The sequence below is a fragment of the Teleopsis dalmanni genome, chromosome 1 (assembly GCF_002237135.1).
Source record: "Teleopsis dalmanni isolate 2A chromosome 1, ASM223713v2, whole genome shotgun sequence".
NCBI classification, from domain to species: Eukaryota; Metazoa; Arthropoda; class Insecta; order Diptera; family Diopsidae; genus Teleopsis; species Teleopsis dalmanni.
The window spans coordinates 180487315-180506474 of NC_051846.1; the positions used below are offsets into that span (position 1 = coordinate 180487315).

The 19160-nt window shown below is 28.5% G+C and overlaps 1 protein-coding gene and 1 non-coding gene across 3 annotated transcripts; both read right to left on the reverse strand.

Annotated features, from left to right (window-relative positions):
* Window positions 1-5420: 5420 nt before the first annotated feature.
* On the reverse strand, window positions 5421-17638 carry LOC119670485 (potassium channel subfamily K member 1-like). 2 transcript variants are annotated; one of them, XM_038080759.1, is made up of 5 exons: window positions 17572-17638; window positions 11131-11351; window positions 6418-6558; window positions 5926-6339; window positions 5421-5823 (listed from the first exon to the last, which is right to left on the reverse strand). In XM_038080759.1, the coding sequence occupies exons 2-5, from the start codon at window positions 11348-11350 to the stop codon at window positions 5549-5551; spliced, it is 1050 nt and encodes a 349-aa protein (XP_037936687.1). In that variant the 5' UTR covers window position 11351; window positions 17572-17638; the 3' UTR covers window positions 5421-5548. The 2 variants fall into 2 exon arrangements, with proteins under 2 accessions (XP_037936687.1, XP_037936686.1); XM_038080758.1 differs by lacking the exons at window positions 11131-11351; window positions 17572-17638 and adding an exon at window positions 8526-9189.
* LOC119673572 lies at window positions 9788-9924 on the reverse strand. Its single transcript, XR_005252090.1, has one exon. It is a non-coding gene; the product is annotated as a U4 spliceosomal RNA (small nuclear RNA).
* Window positions 17639-19160: the final 1522 nt, after the last annotated feature.

The window sequence follows — 19160 nt, forward strand, 5'->3', positions numbered from 1 at the left end:
ACACTTTGATTTTTGTTGATTTAAATGTATATAAATGAACTGGGTTCAGCACTGTCTAAATGCGTGCGTGAAGTATAATGGGTTTCATAATTGATCTATAATCTCTATACCTTTAGGAAGTGTGGCATTTTTAATGTACCTCCTAATAACTTAAGTAAATGATGTTGAAGATTTTTTTTCGATTTTTTTATCTATTCGTAAATATATTCATAATCTTAAACACAATCGCGATGCTTAATATTTTGATATTGAAAATATAATAATAAATCTAGAAATTTGCTAGTATTATTATATGAATAATATTGATAGTACTATATGAAGAATTAAACAATTGCAGATATTTGTTTAATTACAGAAAATAATTTTGACGTTTGAGTTATAATCAGCTTTCAGGTTAAGTGTAACAAATAACGGTTTTATATATGGTAAGACAAAATATGTCTATATTGTGGAAGTGCCACAGTGCGAAAACTTGAGAGTAATAAATACCTTTACTCCTTCATTTGGGTGTGTAGCAATTTATCGGTACACGGAAAAGATGACAATCTACATCACTTTTAAATCCTTTTTTTGTGTTTAAAGTATTACAGAATGAATATTGGAAAATCTTCTGTTCAATGTTTCTTTATTTTTATTAATCTTCATATATAATACATTTCATTCTTAGGTTTATTTAGAAATATATGACTTTATATATAAAAAATCAAAAATTTTAAACTGTATGAATATTAATTGTATTTTAATCAATTATTTTAAAATTAAATTTAATGTAATAATAATTCACTGCCTGTCATTGTACTAATATTTTTTATTTAATTTCAAATGTTCTACATTTTATTACTTTTTTTTATTCGTCTTTAATTGAATTTTCTTCTTCTTCAATTTCGTGATCGCTTTCATCGATGTTCTCAACGCCAAGTTTTCTCAAAATACTGCGCAAACGGCGAATTTCACGTCTGGCGTCATCGACCTCAGCCTCCAGTTTTTCGAGTGTTTCAGCTGAAACTATAGTAGCACCAAGTTCTTTTCTTATGTATTCCATTGGATTATTTGGTCTACGCTTCGATTCAAACATTTTAGTAAGAATCTGTGACAATTTCTCTTGAACTCCTGATTCTTGAAAATACGATAAATAATTTTCTTTTCGCGCATCTGTCGGTATCTCTAAACCACCAAAAAACATAGCCATTTTATAAACTATAATTCAAATTATGAATTAAAAATAAAAGAAATTATTCAACACAATCAAGTTTAAAAGTAACTGTAAACTACATGCGGCCACTATTTTAAAATGTCGAGCTTTAAAAGTTCGAAAATGAGATCAGTGTACTGTTCACGCAAGATGCAGTGCTGCCAAACTTTGCCACTGTAGCAAATGTAAAACTTTAAACATTTTTCAACTTTTACACGAAAGCTTTAAGTATCAGTATGTTCATATATTTAAAATAAATTTCCTTTGAGTTATTTTAAGTTACAATTATGTTCAGAAAGTGTATAAAGTTGAAAAAAAAAATGTTGGATTACAGTTTAAAATAGGTTCAAATTAATCGAAACCACTGTCATCTCAACGTGTAAGAGTGAAAAAAACGATCATTGTAATAGAATATTAAAGAATTTTTCTTTAAAAAATTTTTGTTCAAAATAAAAATCAAATAAAATGTTAGTTTAAACTACCTTTATATCCATGTTAAAAACTTTAATATTTTTAAAATTCTCAACATTGTGGGCGTTAGTTTTTTCTACATAATTTGCCAGATAACACGGTATATAAATAATCGGCCGTAGTGTTCAATTCTTTCAATATCGTCAAATTACATGTACACCTTCAAAATTGATTTAATCTTCTTTGGTTTGGCATTCTGCCATGAATATTTTGCGACTTCAAATTTAGTAATACTTTTACCCAAAATAACGATTATTATAGTATATAGTTCTTATCGCGTTCGGTAATAGCTATCTATCTCTAATACTGGATTCTTTTCGTATTGAATTTGAATAGATTAATTGTTCTTTAAAAACACAATTCCATTATGTAAACCCCGGTGATTAGCCATCACTATGTCCAGTGTATTGCTATTTTGCGATATACTGTGAGTTCTTTCCACCATTTAGTACCATTATCACTTCCTGCTCCATTTAAGTATGGTTCATTAAAGAAACGTCATCTAAAGTCTGCTGTGGTGGAGCAGAACTGTCTGTCTGGAACTGTCTGTGAAATGCTGAGGATTGTTGGCAATCCTTACGACAAGTAGATTCGTGAACAGGTTATCTCCACCTAAGTACATTGATGGATTAATGCCTGATACTGCGCTCGCAAATCTATATTCTTCTTAGTACTCATCGGTACCTGTGTAATGTAAGATATGATAGAACAATTGTGAAAAGCATCATAAAAACCGCGATTAAATAGTTAACATTGCAACCCAGGTTGTATAGACCTATAAGGTATATTTCTAAATGATTTTCTTTTACGTAGAATGAAATTATCTTCCTAATCATTAAATATAACTTTCATGTAATATACTAAATCTCTTATTTATTAATAGTTTATTATGGTATTCTATCTGAAATTCAATTTGTGTTATTAGCCCCACAAGTCACTTAAAATGTGAGATATGATAAAACAAGTGTGAAAAATATCAAAAATCGGGATTATATAGTCAACCTTATACATTTTAACTTAACTTTACTCTTACACTTTATTTAGACCTATCAGCTTTTTGACCATATTCGCTAACCATGTGCAGTTTCACATATAATTCCCATGTAATATAGTAAATCATTATAATGTATGATCTGTAAGAAGTCTATGTTCCGGAACCACTCGCCGCTAGCGATAACCAAGTACCGTTCAACACCTTCTAAAGGGTCTTCTCAAGCAGCTCTCAGCGGGTTATTACAACAACAACATCTGTTAATAGTATAATTATAATATAATAATAAATAGGTAAATTTTGATGAATATATAGTATTGATTTTTTCTTGATGAATTTTGATTTAAGTTTATTAAATCAATATTGACTATTTTTTCTATATCATTGGAGATAGATAATCCATCCTTTTGCTTTAACAAAGAACAACAACAAACTAAACAATTGAATACTATGAATTCTGATATTTATTTGTCAATATCTTGTATTATACATAGATTGGTGTGATTATGTTCTCTTATACATAAATATGCAATCTTCTATATTCTAATTAAATGTTCATTTCTATATACATAAGTATAAATGGATACATAAAATGTATTTAATATATTGTATATATATTGATATAAAATTCACACAAATATCGATCAAATGAAAAATATTAATAATTGGATTAAAAAACTCTTCCAGAGTTTCATTATTCTCAAGCAATATTCAAATAAAACTCATCATTATCTTAAATATATATAAAATGTATATATAATAATAATAATATATATGAAAACATTCTGGAAACAACTTAGTGTAAAGGTTACTATATATATATTGAAAGGCATTAATCTTATACACAGTTTGGATATAAATAAATCTAACCATTTTCAACAACAATAACGTCTATGGCGCACTTAAAACCAACAAAATTTTGAGAGGATATCACTACTTGCTTATATGTTTATTCCATAATTATGTCTTTTATAAAGCATTTATATATATATATATTTATTTATATTTATATATATATATTTTGTATAAGGTTACATGTTATGTGTTTCATACCTGCGAGGAAAATATATTAACTTTGCAAATATATATATAATTTATAAATATAATTATTTATATAATAAATTATTTTGTCTTTATGTATTTAAATATTAATTAGCAAATAAAAAAGAAATAATACTTATTTTAACTTAGAATAATAATTTATAAAATATTTAATATTTTTGTTCTGGACGCTTTACAATGAGGAACTACTTAGTGTGCCCTTTAGCAATATTTTTTTTTCATATATGTTAGAGGCGTATTGTTCGGTAAAATTGATGTTTACATGAACATAAAAAAAGCAACAAAAATAAATAATAATGAATAATAAAAACAAAAAAAGAAACAATTACATAATAGCTATATAAGCAAAAATATATTATTAATATAATTAACTAAATTTATAAAAATATGTTGTCAACTGTTATTTGGTTTACGTCTAATATATAAAATATATATTTTGTCGAATATTTACTTGATAAAACAATATATTATATATAATTTCTAAATATGAAAAGATCACTTTTAGATCTATTGTAATTTTCTACCTGTATAAAGTGTGGATAAGTTGTAAAAGTTTGAATGTATTTATTAGAATAGTTTTGTTCTTAGATGAAACGAAAAAGATTGCTAAGGGTTATGGAGCACTACAACTGGTTGCTATATATAAATCTGAGTTTGTCATAAAAATAATTTCGACATTGAATATATCTTTTTCCAAGACTAGGAAAGATAGGCTCTGTACTATCTTTCATTAAAGAAATCGGGCTTGGGGAAACACTTTAATCCGACTAAGAAGCACAATATATCTTTTAGGTCGCAGTGCACTATCCTTTCTTTTCAATAATAATATCTTTTTTGGAAATTATTTTAACAACAACAATTTATCTATGTCATTAAAAACACCAAGAAACAAATAACAGCTTTTTTAGCTTAAGACGCTTAGAATAAATAATAAAGCCCCGTATTTAGTGTGACTTAAAATCGTCCACAGATAAAATAGAGTAAAGGTGCTGATTCACCAACTCAGACATCTGAATATCAATATTTATTTCTGTTAGACCTGCTTTTATTGCGGTTGTATGGATGCGGATCGTATAAAATGTATATAGCCTTCTTATTGCTAATATTTGTTGTTAAAAAAATAAAAATTACAACAACATAGTATATTGAAATAAACAATGAATTGTAACTTTTATTGTGCTTGGAGCTCAAAGATAAACAAAATAAATTATATTTTGTTTGAAACTTTTGGCTCCTGGAGGCGACTCCTGTGCTCCCATCACGAAACTATGGAGTCACTATGAAGAAATTTAAGTTATAATTTAGACCAGGGATTTAGACAACATATTTTTATAATTATTGTTATAATTGAAATTTTTTTGTTTTTTAAGATAATACCGATTTTTACTTTCTGAATTTTAAACTTATTTAAGAAATACAATTTTAATAATAACAAAGGAAACATTCTCAAAGCTTGTTTTTTTCAATATGACTTCATAGTCATATCATGCTAGATATATCAGATTGTAAGGACTTAGAATTCGCTACATATAATGACATTGCATAATATATTATTTTTATTATTAGAATATCTTTAGATTTTACGATTGTAACATTTATTTTACTACTTGAAACAATTGTGTAAATTCTATTTGTATAATATCGTATATAGCATATTGTATCTACAATTTTATGCTATATGGAATATGTTTTCATATAGGATATGATTAGAATTTTGTAAACTGTCGATTTGTTACTTGATATATTCGTTAAATTGTACGTAACTTTATAGTAGTTAATGATTGCATAGAATGTTAATGTTTTTTTTTAAATTATTGATAAATTTCTGCCTTCTATGGTATTCTCATATCACTATTAAGTGATGAGGGCGCTTCATCGGGGCTAGGTGAGTCATCGCCATGCGGTCGTATACGTACAACTGCACGTCGTGTATCCTCATCACGTTGCGGCATATATAATCCAGATGGACCAGAATAACAAGTAGTATTATTACTAGATAAGCGTAGTTTTTCAGTTTCTCCATTAACACTTTCCGTAAACAATTGGCCTAAGTTTAATTGTGGTATATCATAGAATATTGTCAGCACGAACATCATTGCAATTAATCCTAAAAATAACAATTAAATTATTAATTTTATATATATAACATATGACTTCTGCATAAACATATGTACGATAACAATAACAATAATAAGTAACAAATAATTACCGCAAATTAAATAGCCCGTAATAAACATTTTATATATGGAACGGTGTTCAATGGAAACACCTTCACCGGGTATATAATCGCCTAAGCCAATTGTAGTTAGGGATATGAAACAATAGTAGAAAGCGTCTAATGTACCCCAAGCTGGTTCCAGGTAAGCGAATATTGCTGTTGGTATAGCAAAGAATATTGCAGCCACTATTGCAACAACAATGCTTAGATGTAGTAAACGTATATTGAAAGGTTGATATAAATGTCCAAGCTTTGAATTAAGTGTACCCAATAGCCAATTGGCGGGCATAAGTAACCGTTCAACCATTGCGCTTAGTAGTAGTAGGGTAAGTGGTATACCAATGGTAGCATAAATAATGCAAAATATTTTGCCAGTTTGACTGAGTGGCGTAACACGTCCATAACCTAAGTAAATAAAATTTGTTATAAATACAATATATATTTATATATTACATATATATATTAAGAAAAAAATTTCACTACCTATTGTGGTAACGACAGTGCTTGAAAAGAAAAGTGCTTGACCAAAGCTCCAATTCATTTCGTTGGAGGCGTTGCGCAAGGGTGATATGCCGCGATCGTTGGCCGTAATAATAGCATGTAAAAAATCTTCTAGGTCCTCATCTGAAATTAAATAGAAAGTAAGTTTTTTAAAGTTTTGCTAGAGTATACGAGTGATAAAAGTATATAAGTGTGGTTTATGCGATTATAAACTGTAGAAGAGTTTATCTTCACACTTTCACAACTTGATATTTTTGAATTACATTAAGAGTTACAGTTATATATGCCTTGTGGTCAGGCATATACCCAGTGTTTTACAAGATGCGTATATATAAAAAAATTAATGACAAATTAGCTTGTCGTCTTTACTGTAGATCTTCTTTCTATAAATATTGAAAGATGAATATTGAAAATATTGAAAGTAGAGCAGCTTAGCTTTACACATCTATTTACGCCAAGATGAGTAATATATATACTTTCTGTATTACAAAATGTATATCTATAAAAAATGATTGCCAAATAAGCATGTTAATCTTATCAAATGGTTGATTGACCAAAACATATTGTAATGTATGTGGTACCAAAATATAATACTGCTGCACATATTAATGAGAACTATAAGCAATTTGATGGTTCTTATAACTCTATTGAATGATAACTGATACCAAACTTCGAAGATCTTCAAAAAAGATAACAGAGACAATGTTTTTTTTATTTAATTATAATATCGATGACATAAAAACATTACCAAAATAATACCGCGGGAAGAATTTCAAATGTTTTTGGACAAAACAGATTAATAATATTAATACTTAATTTATTTTAAATAATAGTAATACTTCTTCTGGATCTTACGGTCCAATCTTTTTACACATTTTGTCTACAGATGTAGTAAAACCGATATAGTAGAGCAAATAACCTAATAGAAATACGATACCCACAAATAAAATAAGCGTCATTGTTAAGAAAGTCAAAAACTCTTTATGTACACTGGACACTCCGATTTGACAGCAGATTTAAATAAAGTCACCTATTCTGATCAAATGTTTTCACTATGTTACCAACCGATATAAAAATCGGTAACTTGCCTAATATTTTTGTGACATTTGATTAATTTATTCATGCTATTTTATATATATAGTATTTGTCATGTATAATGATAATTCAAATATAAGTTCCTATGGAATAATTTTTCATTTTGTTTTGCTTATATATAAATTTAACAAATGTAACTTTTAAGTTCTGTAACTTGTACAAAACATTGTTACGAGAAATCTTGTCGTTCTAATATCTTAAATCTTTTATTGATGAGATAGATAGATATTTAAGAGATGTCAGTATAAAGGAACGCAACCACCATAGTAATTCTTTTGTGTTACAACTTAGAATGTCCTTAGTTGTGTTACAACTAACGTTAATTGTATAGAAGAATGTCCTTAGTTGAGAAGTTTACAATATCGACCGAGATGAGGATACATTCTCCGCCCAGACCTTAGTAAAAGCGAACAATCGTAAAAAATCTTAATCAAATTTTCATCTGCTTGTAGATAAATTCGGCTTAGTCAAATCTTTTTTAAAGCAACCTAATATTATAAGCACATTATATTTAGATTAACTTTAAACATTATTAGATTTATTTTAGTCTTTTTTCAATTATTATTGGTATTTCATTCCTATATCGTTTTAAACTTCGTGTAAGCATTACTTAAGTATAGTGCCACTTTATTCACTACTTATTAATATTGCCAGTTCATTTATGTAGTCTATAAAGTTATACCCATATTCTTCCATCCAGAGAGAGAGTCCGACAATGAAATAATCGTGATTAATGAACTTTTCAACTAGAAACATTCTTCTATTCAATTATGGTTAGTTGTATCACAAATGATCTACTATGGTGGTTGTGCTCCATTCTACTGACCTCTTAATCCTAAAATGATATGTTTAATGTACAAGTACTTTTAGGATATAGAACTTGTTTGAGAAAGTATTCATAATTGAGATAAATTATCTTGTAAAGTACATAATCATATAATTAAGTTTGTATTAATTTATAGGCTATTATATATATTACTTAGAAAAATATTTACCCAAAATCTGTGGATATTTTTTTAAAAAATCATTACGTAGACTATTAAGCCCGGCACGATAATTATTTTCAATTGGCGTTTCGAACATTTGAAAGCAGAAACCCCCGAATGTCAAATAAGCGACGTAGAACAAAACAAATAAAATCAGAAAATGATGACGATTTATTTTCCGTTTCAGTTTCAGGAACGGATTTGTACATTTGGTTTCATTTTGGCATTTCGCTCCGTTATTTGATTCAAAATCACAGCCGCGATTATTAAGCAAAATACGACGTGAGTTTTGGAAGGCGCTATTGAGGCTAAAGGAAGATATATTAATGGAGGAAATTACTGATGATATTCTACGCGCGCAAATATTGTCCATTTGCGGTTGCAAGTGTATGGCGGTGTCGGATCTGGATAGGTCTTTTGCCATCATTTTATTATTCTGTGTTAAGCAGTCATTTGAATTGTGCACGTGCGAAGAGGTTGATGGTGATTGATTGCTAATACCATCGAGACTCTCATATCCGCTATGTTTGCAATGCCTTTCGGAAGTCATGTTAATGGTTATTTATTACAAATAATATGTTTGCTGGCTCACAGATTTCAGATTTCGGCCACTTAGATTAATTTTATTTATTACGATTTTTCTCACTTTATCATTTGTGGTCATTTATTTTATTTTCATTTAAATTATTGTTTATTAATTTACGTTAATTTTATTTTGTTTTTTTTTTTTTCTATTTTTTACATTAATAAGTCTTATTGTTGTTATCTATCTTAAGTCTTAATTAAAATTAATCTTTACTGTGCACTCTTCAAAATCAAACTGAATAATATTTTTGTGCTTTTCGTGTCTGTTATGAAAAATATAGAAAAAATTGCTGATCGTTGCATTTCTTTCTATATTCAGAATAAAAAGAGCTGTGTCTGTTTTACCAAGAACTTGAGACATATACAAATATAAAAGCCGCAAATACACAAAACGATTCCAGAGCTAATAAAAATTTCTTTCATATCGCATGCATTTCTATGTGACAACACATAACAAGTCTTCATTAGAACTGTGAAATTAAACACGATATAATATTTTATAATAATTTTATAGGTAAAGAAAATAAAAGTTTAATAGATGCAGTTTATACAAAAAAAAAATAACTTAAATAATTCAATTGTATATAAGGGATTTGCATAGTGATATGCAAAAAAAAAAACTTTCAAACAATGAAGTTAATGTTTTCGCTGGAAAATATGGAAACTACAAAATATCGAGTAGAGTAACAGTCAGTAACAGTCTTTTAAATATATTTAAAATAACAAATTTACTCTATAAAAAGTTTAAAGTTTTGAACTAGCAATAATCGCACCTCAGCAACATAGAACTTAATCGGTGACGATATCGCCTCTGCGCAAAAGCTATTATATGCATATAGTAGCTATTTAACTAAAGCAACACCATTGCTATATAATGTCACGTAAATGTCTGTTTGGAATTAAGAAAATAAAGGTGTCAATAGTATCTTAAGTAAATATATATATATTTTTTTCTATATATACATAGTTTGTTTTTAAGAGATATGGTGTTTCAGAATGAAAGAACATTAATCTTAGTTTCAGCAAATGAGTAAAATATTTTCTAATTTATAGATAATTTTATTATATTAATAGTTATAAATAGTTTTGGTCAGTTGGTCTTAACAGAAATATTCCTATTTTTTATTAATAAAAATTTAATCCTAGAGCTACAATATTTTACAACTGTTTTATATATTCGAAACATCTCACATATTCAATCATAATTTATTTTCCTAAAACTGCAGTGCTTACCTTAATGACCTAGCTAGGAGGGTGAAGGTTTAATTTATTTGGGTCCTCGTCATAGGGATATCTCGGGCAATTGTAGAATGGATGAGCTTGCAAAAGCAGGCGCTCTTCTCTCTGATATTTCTCAGATATTGGCAGTGGAACGCCAATTAAAAAACTAACAATCAAACAAAAATATTTAAGCACAGTCAATCAACACTAGGCTAACGAATCCTGCTGTCAGATATCTAGGTTGATTTGCATGTACCAGTAAGCTATTTCAAAACCTTGTGCATATTAGTAACGCATGCTATGAGAGTAGATATTCCCTATAATGATCTTTGTCACGGCTGTGGCTTTGAGTATGAAGAGGAAACTGTGCTTCATCTCACGTGCTAGTGTCCATATTTAGCTAGGAGAAGATCAAAAATTTCAGGGGCCTCTTTTTTTATCGATATGACTGAGCTGTTTTTCTGCAATAATAGGGGCTTACCCAGATTCATAGAATTGTTAGGTTGGTTTAACTTTATCTAATGGGGAGTCGTTGCTTTTTCGGCGTTGGTCGTATACTGACCTTCTAGTCTATGTACGAACCAACACTATTCCTGTGGTACCACAATGGGCCATTCCATACAAGGCCGCCACTCCAACCAAAACTAACTTAACAATACTTTTTAAAATCTATATTAGATATGTTCACTAGATTTATTTGCGCCTAGGCTTTCGTAGTGAAGTGCTCGAATCTGACTAGACCTGGGCATATTCATAGGACTCATTTTATAGTATTTTCATAATTAATGTATTATTAATGTATAGTTACCTTTAAGACATGCGTGATTTTGTAGAAATTGATTTCGAAAAGTTTCCACCCGCTTGGAAATGTCATCAATCTTTGGTGCCTCTATCGCAGAGAACATTGCTGCACCAAGTATCAGAAATAAAATATATCCGCCACAAAGTATAAGAAATCGACATTTTCCATTTTTATTTGTTGGAGCAGCACCAGTTTTGTTACCCATCGGAAAAGCACCTAAAAGCATTCTGAAAATAGAAAGTACCATTAATTATTATTAAACATTTAAATAAAAAGTTAAGTTTATTTTCCTTATAAAATCATTTATGTTTATTTACTTTTAATGTTGAAAGCAATTTCATTTACTTTTATCTATAGAATATAAAACTACCGTTTTATGAAAATGTGCGCACATAAAATTTAAAGTACAGTTTTCCATTCGTTTCTTAAGGACTTAGGCTAGCGTGCAAATGTCCTTTCGTATCCGCTGAACATGCAAACTCAATTTATGTGCGGATATATAATTATGACCTTATTCCTGAGCTGGTTAGTTGATGGGTGAGATTACGCTGACCCGCATATGTTCAGGTCTATCATATTTCATGTAAATTTATGCAGTAAGGAAAAGGTTAATTTTCTTATTTCTTCGAAATGGTAAAAGCTCCTTTTATAAAAACCATACAAATACAATTATTTTTTATTAAAATCACTAGTCAGTAGCCAGTATTGTTTCAAGAATTTGAAATTACTGCCTGCGTTTAATTAGTGAGTAAATTAAATGGGTGAGAAGGGTGTAGATTGAAGACTGTTAAAGCTGCATAAGAACTTTTAATAAAAAAATTTACTATAACTATTTACTGTTAAGTTTTATAACAATTTAACGATTTAATAATAAATTTAACGATTTAATAATAAATTTAACAATTTAATAATAAATTTTAAATGTAAGAATAAGTTTAAAAACAAAATATAAGAACATTATATTTTAAAAAAATATTTAATTAATTTTGAAAAATTAATATATAAAATTCATTTTAAAATTGTAAAGTTTCATGTCAGTAAATTATGTATAATTAATTTTTTTTTTATTTTTTTTTTCTATAGATGATATTTAAATTGAATAAATACTGCATATGTTTAATAAATGTTTAATAAAATAATTTCATTACACATTAGTAGAAAAAGAAAATTTAATTTCATAATAAATTTAACATAATACTGATCTTATCAATCTAACCTATCTTATCATTTATATGTCATATTAAAAGAGAAATTACTTTACTTTGTCCAAAGTAAAGTGCTGTCATAGATTAACAAATTGTGTTAATGGACAAAATTAATTTTATATAATTAACCTTTAATGGATATAAAATATATATTTATAAGGAATATCAAATATATACTTATACTAGATATATGTATATCTAGATATACAAAAAGTTTTACACCAAAATGCAGATTAAAAAGTTTTTGTAATATTGATTCCTATTTTTTTAATTTTTGTTATTTAAAAAAATGGGCTCTAAAATTATACTTAATTGCATAAATTTACGAGGACTTCCAAAGGTAACAGTAAAAAGATGATTGACTACCTTCAAAAATATTAAATAATTGCATATAAAATATGGTATTTAATTTAAATTTTTTGAAAAAATCGAAAAGGTTCTTAAATGTGCCGAATCATCATTATTATCAGAGCTACAATAGCTCTGACGGGCTCTAGGATGCCTAATGTTTCGTTGCCATATGGGTCTTTCACTTTTGAATACTGTTCAGTTTTAATTAGACATCTACTTCGAATCTCTTTCAATATATTGAAATCAATTTATCCAATACTATTTATAATTTAAAGTTATATAGACTGCCATAAGTAGTACTTATTATTCATACATAGAATAGATTGTATATAATAAAATGAAGTTTTAGAAAAAAAAAAAAAAGTTATATAGACAAAGGTTCGCAAGGTTCTTAAATGCGCCGAATCATCATTGTTATCAGAGCTATAATAGATCACAGTGAGCTTTAGGTCTTTAACTTTTAGATACTGTTCAGTTTTAATTGGACATAAAATTTGAATTTGTGTTTTTAATAATATTTAATATTAATATTAAAAAACTTTACACACTTTTAAATCAAAAACAATACTGATAGTAATTATAACGATGATAATAATTAGGCAGACCTCAGTAGACAAAGCATTCTCAAAACCATCAATCTTTAGTTTATACCATGAAAATAAATTGTTCGCGAGTTCCGCTATTGTACCATGCATCTGATGTTACAAAAGCGGAGTATATGACTATGTAAAGATGGTTTCACAATTTTCGATGAAGTTTCTCAGGTATTCATTCTGTTAAATCACCAATGTAGTCCAATCTTTGTGATTTAACAAACAAACACCTTTTTTACTGAAAGTCTGAATGAATGTTTCTCAATTTTGTTATTCTATTGAGTTATGTGTATTATCACATTGTATTAAATCCAAATTTGTTAGTTAGACCTTTCTTTTAGATCTTAGTACCTTCGTCTTCAGATTTTCGAAAAAGTAACTATTTAAAATGTATATAATTTTTAGATAGGAAAGATGGTAGTTATAAAAAATATACATATATAAGCTAATGCTTAATCTGATTTTAAATCTGTTTAGTCCGAGAAACTTGTTAACATATGTGTTGTTGTTGTTATTAAATGAATTATTTAGATTGTTTGGATTTAATATACAATTTTTTCACATATTTCATTTATATCTATCAGTTTCATTTATATGCTTTTACTATATTGTTTAAATGAACGATTTAACTGAAGCGTCATATTGCTGAGATATTCATATTCCTTAAAAAAAACACACATTTTCATATTCAACACAAACCAATCAATATCAGTCATCTTAGTTTGACAGCGTATTTCGTCGTCTGTTTGATCATTCTGATAGCATCATGCCTGTGTACTAGAACTACGCGATATTAAGGTTGGGTTCTTACATACCTTTAAGGTCTATTCTATTATTATTATTGTTATTATTGTTAAGGGATGTGACACTACGACCGTCGGGTCTTTTTTTTCCCTTCTGGTTTTAAAGTAGGTCTCTAAACCCTTTTGCGTCAATAAAAAGTAGTATAGAATCTACTTTATAGAGTTTTATTGTCTCTTCCGTAAGAATATACATTTTGGTTCTCCTTTATTTTTATGAAAAAAAGGAAAGGTCTGCATAGAAAAATTTGTGAAAAGTGCTTGATGGTTCTGTCTGAGTTATACAGCTTAAATCATACTATTACTTACTAAGCCTATGTAGATCTCTTTTATTGCATATTATTTACTGCAACACAAAACTTAGCGTATTTGCTTTTTCGAATTTCTTTCAAGATGTCTTGAGAATTATCATATGCACTTTACTTTATCTGTTGTCATTAGAGAGCAACAGGTCTATACGTGGCTTAGTGTCTGACATCTTAGTCAGACTTACAGAGACTATAGATTCATTTCATTACATATTATTTACTGCAATGTGGAACTTGTCGAGCAAACTTTAAGGAATTTCTTTAAAATGTTCTGAGTATTGTCTTATAGGTACGATAAGCATTACTGCCTAAATTATTTTACTTGGAGTACCTAAAAATTCTTAGTAGACTTTAGATCTGTGTGACTTTCAAATACAATATATACATATATTTAAGCGGCTACATTTAAAAACTAAAAAAATTTTTAGGTACTATATAGTAATGCCTAATAATAAGACTTTACATCTGTGTGGCTTTCAAATACAACATATATATCTAAGCGGTTAATTCTAAAAACTTGATAGGAGTTAAAATCTTAAACGTGAGTGAAAGTGAAACTTTTTGGACGCTATAAACTATATATAACCCTTCTACTGGATAAGAGATAAAATATTATTATATTATTTCATATTATTTCATATCATTGCAATATCAAACTACGCCATAGCCGGTCCGAAGCCCGGTCTGGGAAGTAGGTGAGGACAATCAACTCTTCTATAACTCATTAAGAAGGCGGGTCACCATAGTCTTTGAATCCATCATTCATCGACTAATCTTTATATATATTCATAACAAACATGAATTTAAATCACAACGGAACTATATCTCCCCGAGGTAACCGGTTCACGGCTAATTTTCCTGTTATGGTAGCGGGTGCCTCGGATGTGGAGGCTCCAAATTCATGTTTGAGTATCCAGATAAGTAAAACCGAAAAAGAAGCCATATGCTCCACTAGAAAGAAGGACAGCAGTAAGTAAGTAAGTATGTGTAACATTTTCAATTTTCTATTCCTATTCAATTGTTATCAAATTTTGATATGCTACTTTACTTAATAAAATTCCATTAGTTTCGTTACCTGTCAATTTTTTTACACTTTACTTACTTAACCCACGCATTTAGAAATGCACTTCAAAATGTCAATATTTTGCTACAATCTCAGTAAATTATATTATTCCTAATGTATCTACTCTTACACTCCAAGGATTTTACAAAATTTCTATAAAATTAAAATTGACATTTTGTTTGACATCAGGTGCGCAAATTCTTTTTAAACGCTCCGGGCGCCGGCAAATTAGACAACCTCACAATCTCACAACCTCACGCCCTCACAGCCCCACAACGTTACTCAAAATAAATTTTCACGCTTTTTTAATAAATAAAAAATGCGTCACTTACATGACTTTGAAGTTAGGCATTTAATAGTTAATTTACATGTAGCCTTAAAGGACATATCTATTATGCATACACTGGTACACTCACATATCAGAATTTTGGAATGAAAGTGACGTTGACAACGTAATTTTGCCGTACTTAATTTAAATAAAATGCCTACGTCATTAATTTGAACTTTATTTCTTTTTAGTGGATATTTAATAAAAATTTTTATAAGACAGTTTAAATGTTGATCAACAATATGCCATAAGGATATGTGAATATATATTGTAAAATAATAGCTGAAAACCTATATCTGTACATGTTAGTTTTTTAAATTTATTAATTATATATTAAATTTTTCTGCTATGATTGTTCAGAGACCTGTAGAAAAAGACACAGAGGGTCTTGCATAAGTCTACAGGTCTCTAATCAATCATGTTAGTTTTAGTTATATTATATAAAGTAAACTATAATTATTAATGAAATTTAAAATATATCAATTACACGCTTATCGTAAATAGTGCTAAAAATTTATTATAATGGTAGAAGTAATTGTTTCTGCTATTGTAATGATGTCTAATATGAGGCCCTACGTTCCACTGGGGGAGAGAAGGATAGCAGTAAGTAAGTAATTAAGTCTAATATGAGTTATTATGCTCTACTAGGAGAGTAGGACAGCAGTAAGTAAGTAGGTAATGATGTCTAATATAAAGCCCTATGCTCCACTAGGAGAGAAGGGCAGCAGTAAGTAAGTAAGTAAGTAATGATGTCTAGTATGAGGCCCTATGAGACTATATGCTCCACTAGGAGACAAGGACAGCAGTACGCAAGTAAGTAATTATGTCTAATATGAGGTTCTATGCTCCACTAGGAGAGAAGAAGAGAGTGTAGGTAATGATGTCTTATATGAGGCATTATGCTTCACTAGGAGAGAAGGACAGCAGTAAGTAAGTAAGTAAGTAATTATGTCTAATATAAAGCCCTATGCTGCACTAGGAGAGAAGGAAAGCAGTAAGTAACTAAGTGATGAGTCTAATATGAGGCCCTCTGAGACTCTATGCTTCACTAGGAGAGTAGGATAGCAGTAAGTAATTAATGATGTCTAATATGAGGCCCTATGTTCCACTGGGGGATAGAAGGACAGTAGTAAGTAAGTAAGTAATTATGTCTAATCAATTTGCAAAAATTAAATATATAAATATAGTTTATAATTTATAAAAATAAAAATAAAATGTAACAGATAACTTTAGTTCAACATATCGCATAGTAAAACAATGTCGTGACGTCAAGTATGAATTTTATATGAAAAGTAACTACTGAATTGGTTAAGGTTTGTGGGAGTTTCATAGCAGTTGTGGGTAGTGTGAAGAGGTGAATTTTCACTTACTTCTCGCCCACCAAAAGCATATTGAAGTATGCGTGTATGCACACAAATACACGCAAGGTTATTTTTTTATTTTTGTGTTTCCTGCTGACATACATTCCCCAACGCACTTAACCAGATACATTTCAGAAACAGAACTTTTACATTTTCACATTATGAAAAGGTTTAATTACATTAAAAAATAATAATTTAATTAATTAAACTACGTTTCGAGTCGTACACAACTTTTGTTACAAACTTAAAATGATGGTACATACTTAACTAAGATTAAATGCTTAATATTGCACAGATGTTTAAGTAAGAAGTCAGCTTTTAAATAATTAATTAATGTAATAATTTTTATTTTATTAATATAATATAATTAATATAATAATTTTTTATTATTTTAATGAAAAGATATGAAACAATTTGATAATTGAATCCATTACTTACTCGTTGTTTAGTAGTTGAAAACTTATTTTGTATAAAGTAAAATGTTTGGACGGTCTTTGCTTAATATTTAATACGTTCCGTAAAATAAAAAAATTTTTTCATTTATTAATTACTTTAATTTATAATTTAATTTATATTCAATTTTATAATTAATTTTATAAAATCTTTTTAATTCACTTAATTTTTAGTATTTCTTGTAACATCTTTTACATTCAAATATGTAATTTTAGGTTTCATTACAAAAACAAAACATAGATTTACGTCAATAGCTCACAGATATTTGCGGTATACGAATCTATTCTGTTGTATTCTATTCTATTCTGTTCTGTTCTCTTTTTGAGTCCTGTGGTTAAAACAGTTCCACTTTTTAAAATAATATTTTTTGCTTAATAAAATTTTTTGGCAAATGCACGAACGCCGCTTTATTCCGTTTTATGTTCTGTTCTCTTCAATTAATGTAAAAGCACTGAAAGTATTTCACATTCGCATGAACTGCAAAACAGAAAAGCACCGACATAGATACTTTTGTTGTGCTCATAGAACCGAGAAAAAAAAGCAGAATGAATGTGACGACAACGGCTACATTCACCTACTAACCCAGACCGAGAATGCTGCAGTAAAGTGGTAGCGTGTGATATGTTTTTCATTTCCATTTCTTTATTCTGCTGGGGATGTATGACATTTCGATATTAGCACAGGAATCTCATATAATTGAAGTTCATGTGCAATGTGTATTCAGACGAAAATAATGAATGGCAACTCTTTTGTGCATTGCTCCGACAACTTTATTAAAGCTAAGCAAAAAATATTCAGGATCCCTTTTTTAGTTCAATTTTTAAATATCTTAAGAAGGATGCGTGAGAGTAGATTAATGCTTCTAAAGAGATTGAATACGAATATAAATTCAATTTGATAAGTTATCATTGTCATACTCAGTCATGTAATAAGTGTATCTTAAAGTATTGATCTCTTATGATGTATTCTTAAAATTAAAGTTCTTGTTAGGAGCATTAAAATAAGAGAATATATTTCAAATATTAGATAACTAATATACGATAACTATGAAAAGGGTAAGACATTGCAAATACAGAAAATATAAGAAACGATATATAGTTCTTAAAATCTTAATATCTACTTTATATGCACCTATTTTTGCCTATTCATAGTACTTCAGTGAATTCTTGATTTATGTCATTTAATATATCGCACATCCCCTTCCATAGAAGCACAACTCGAAATTCCTCAATTTTGAGTTAATGTATTGAACTTGCTTATAGTTTACCTGTTTACAAACCCGCAAAATCCTATAAAACCGGCAAAACAATTATATATCCTTTTTTGTTAGGACTGATACTACGCTGCAAACCATTGCGTTTTCTGAAAATTGACGAATTTCGAGTTGTGCCTCTTTTGAAGAGAGTATTATTTATGTATTATTATTTATTTGCAACTATTTATCCTTTATTCATAGTTCTTCAAAGTTTCTAATTCATATTAGGTTTTATACGAGTATCTGCTTAATTTGTAAGTCCTTAACCGTTTTCATAGTTCTTCAATGAGTTCAATTAATCTTCAATTAGTTTTTATAC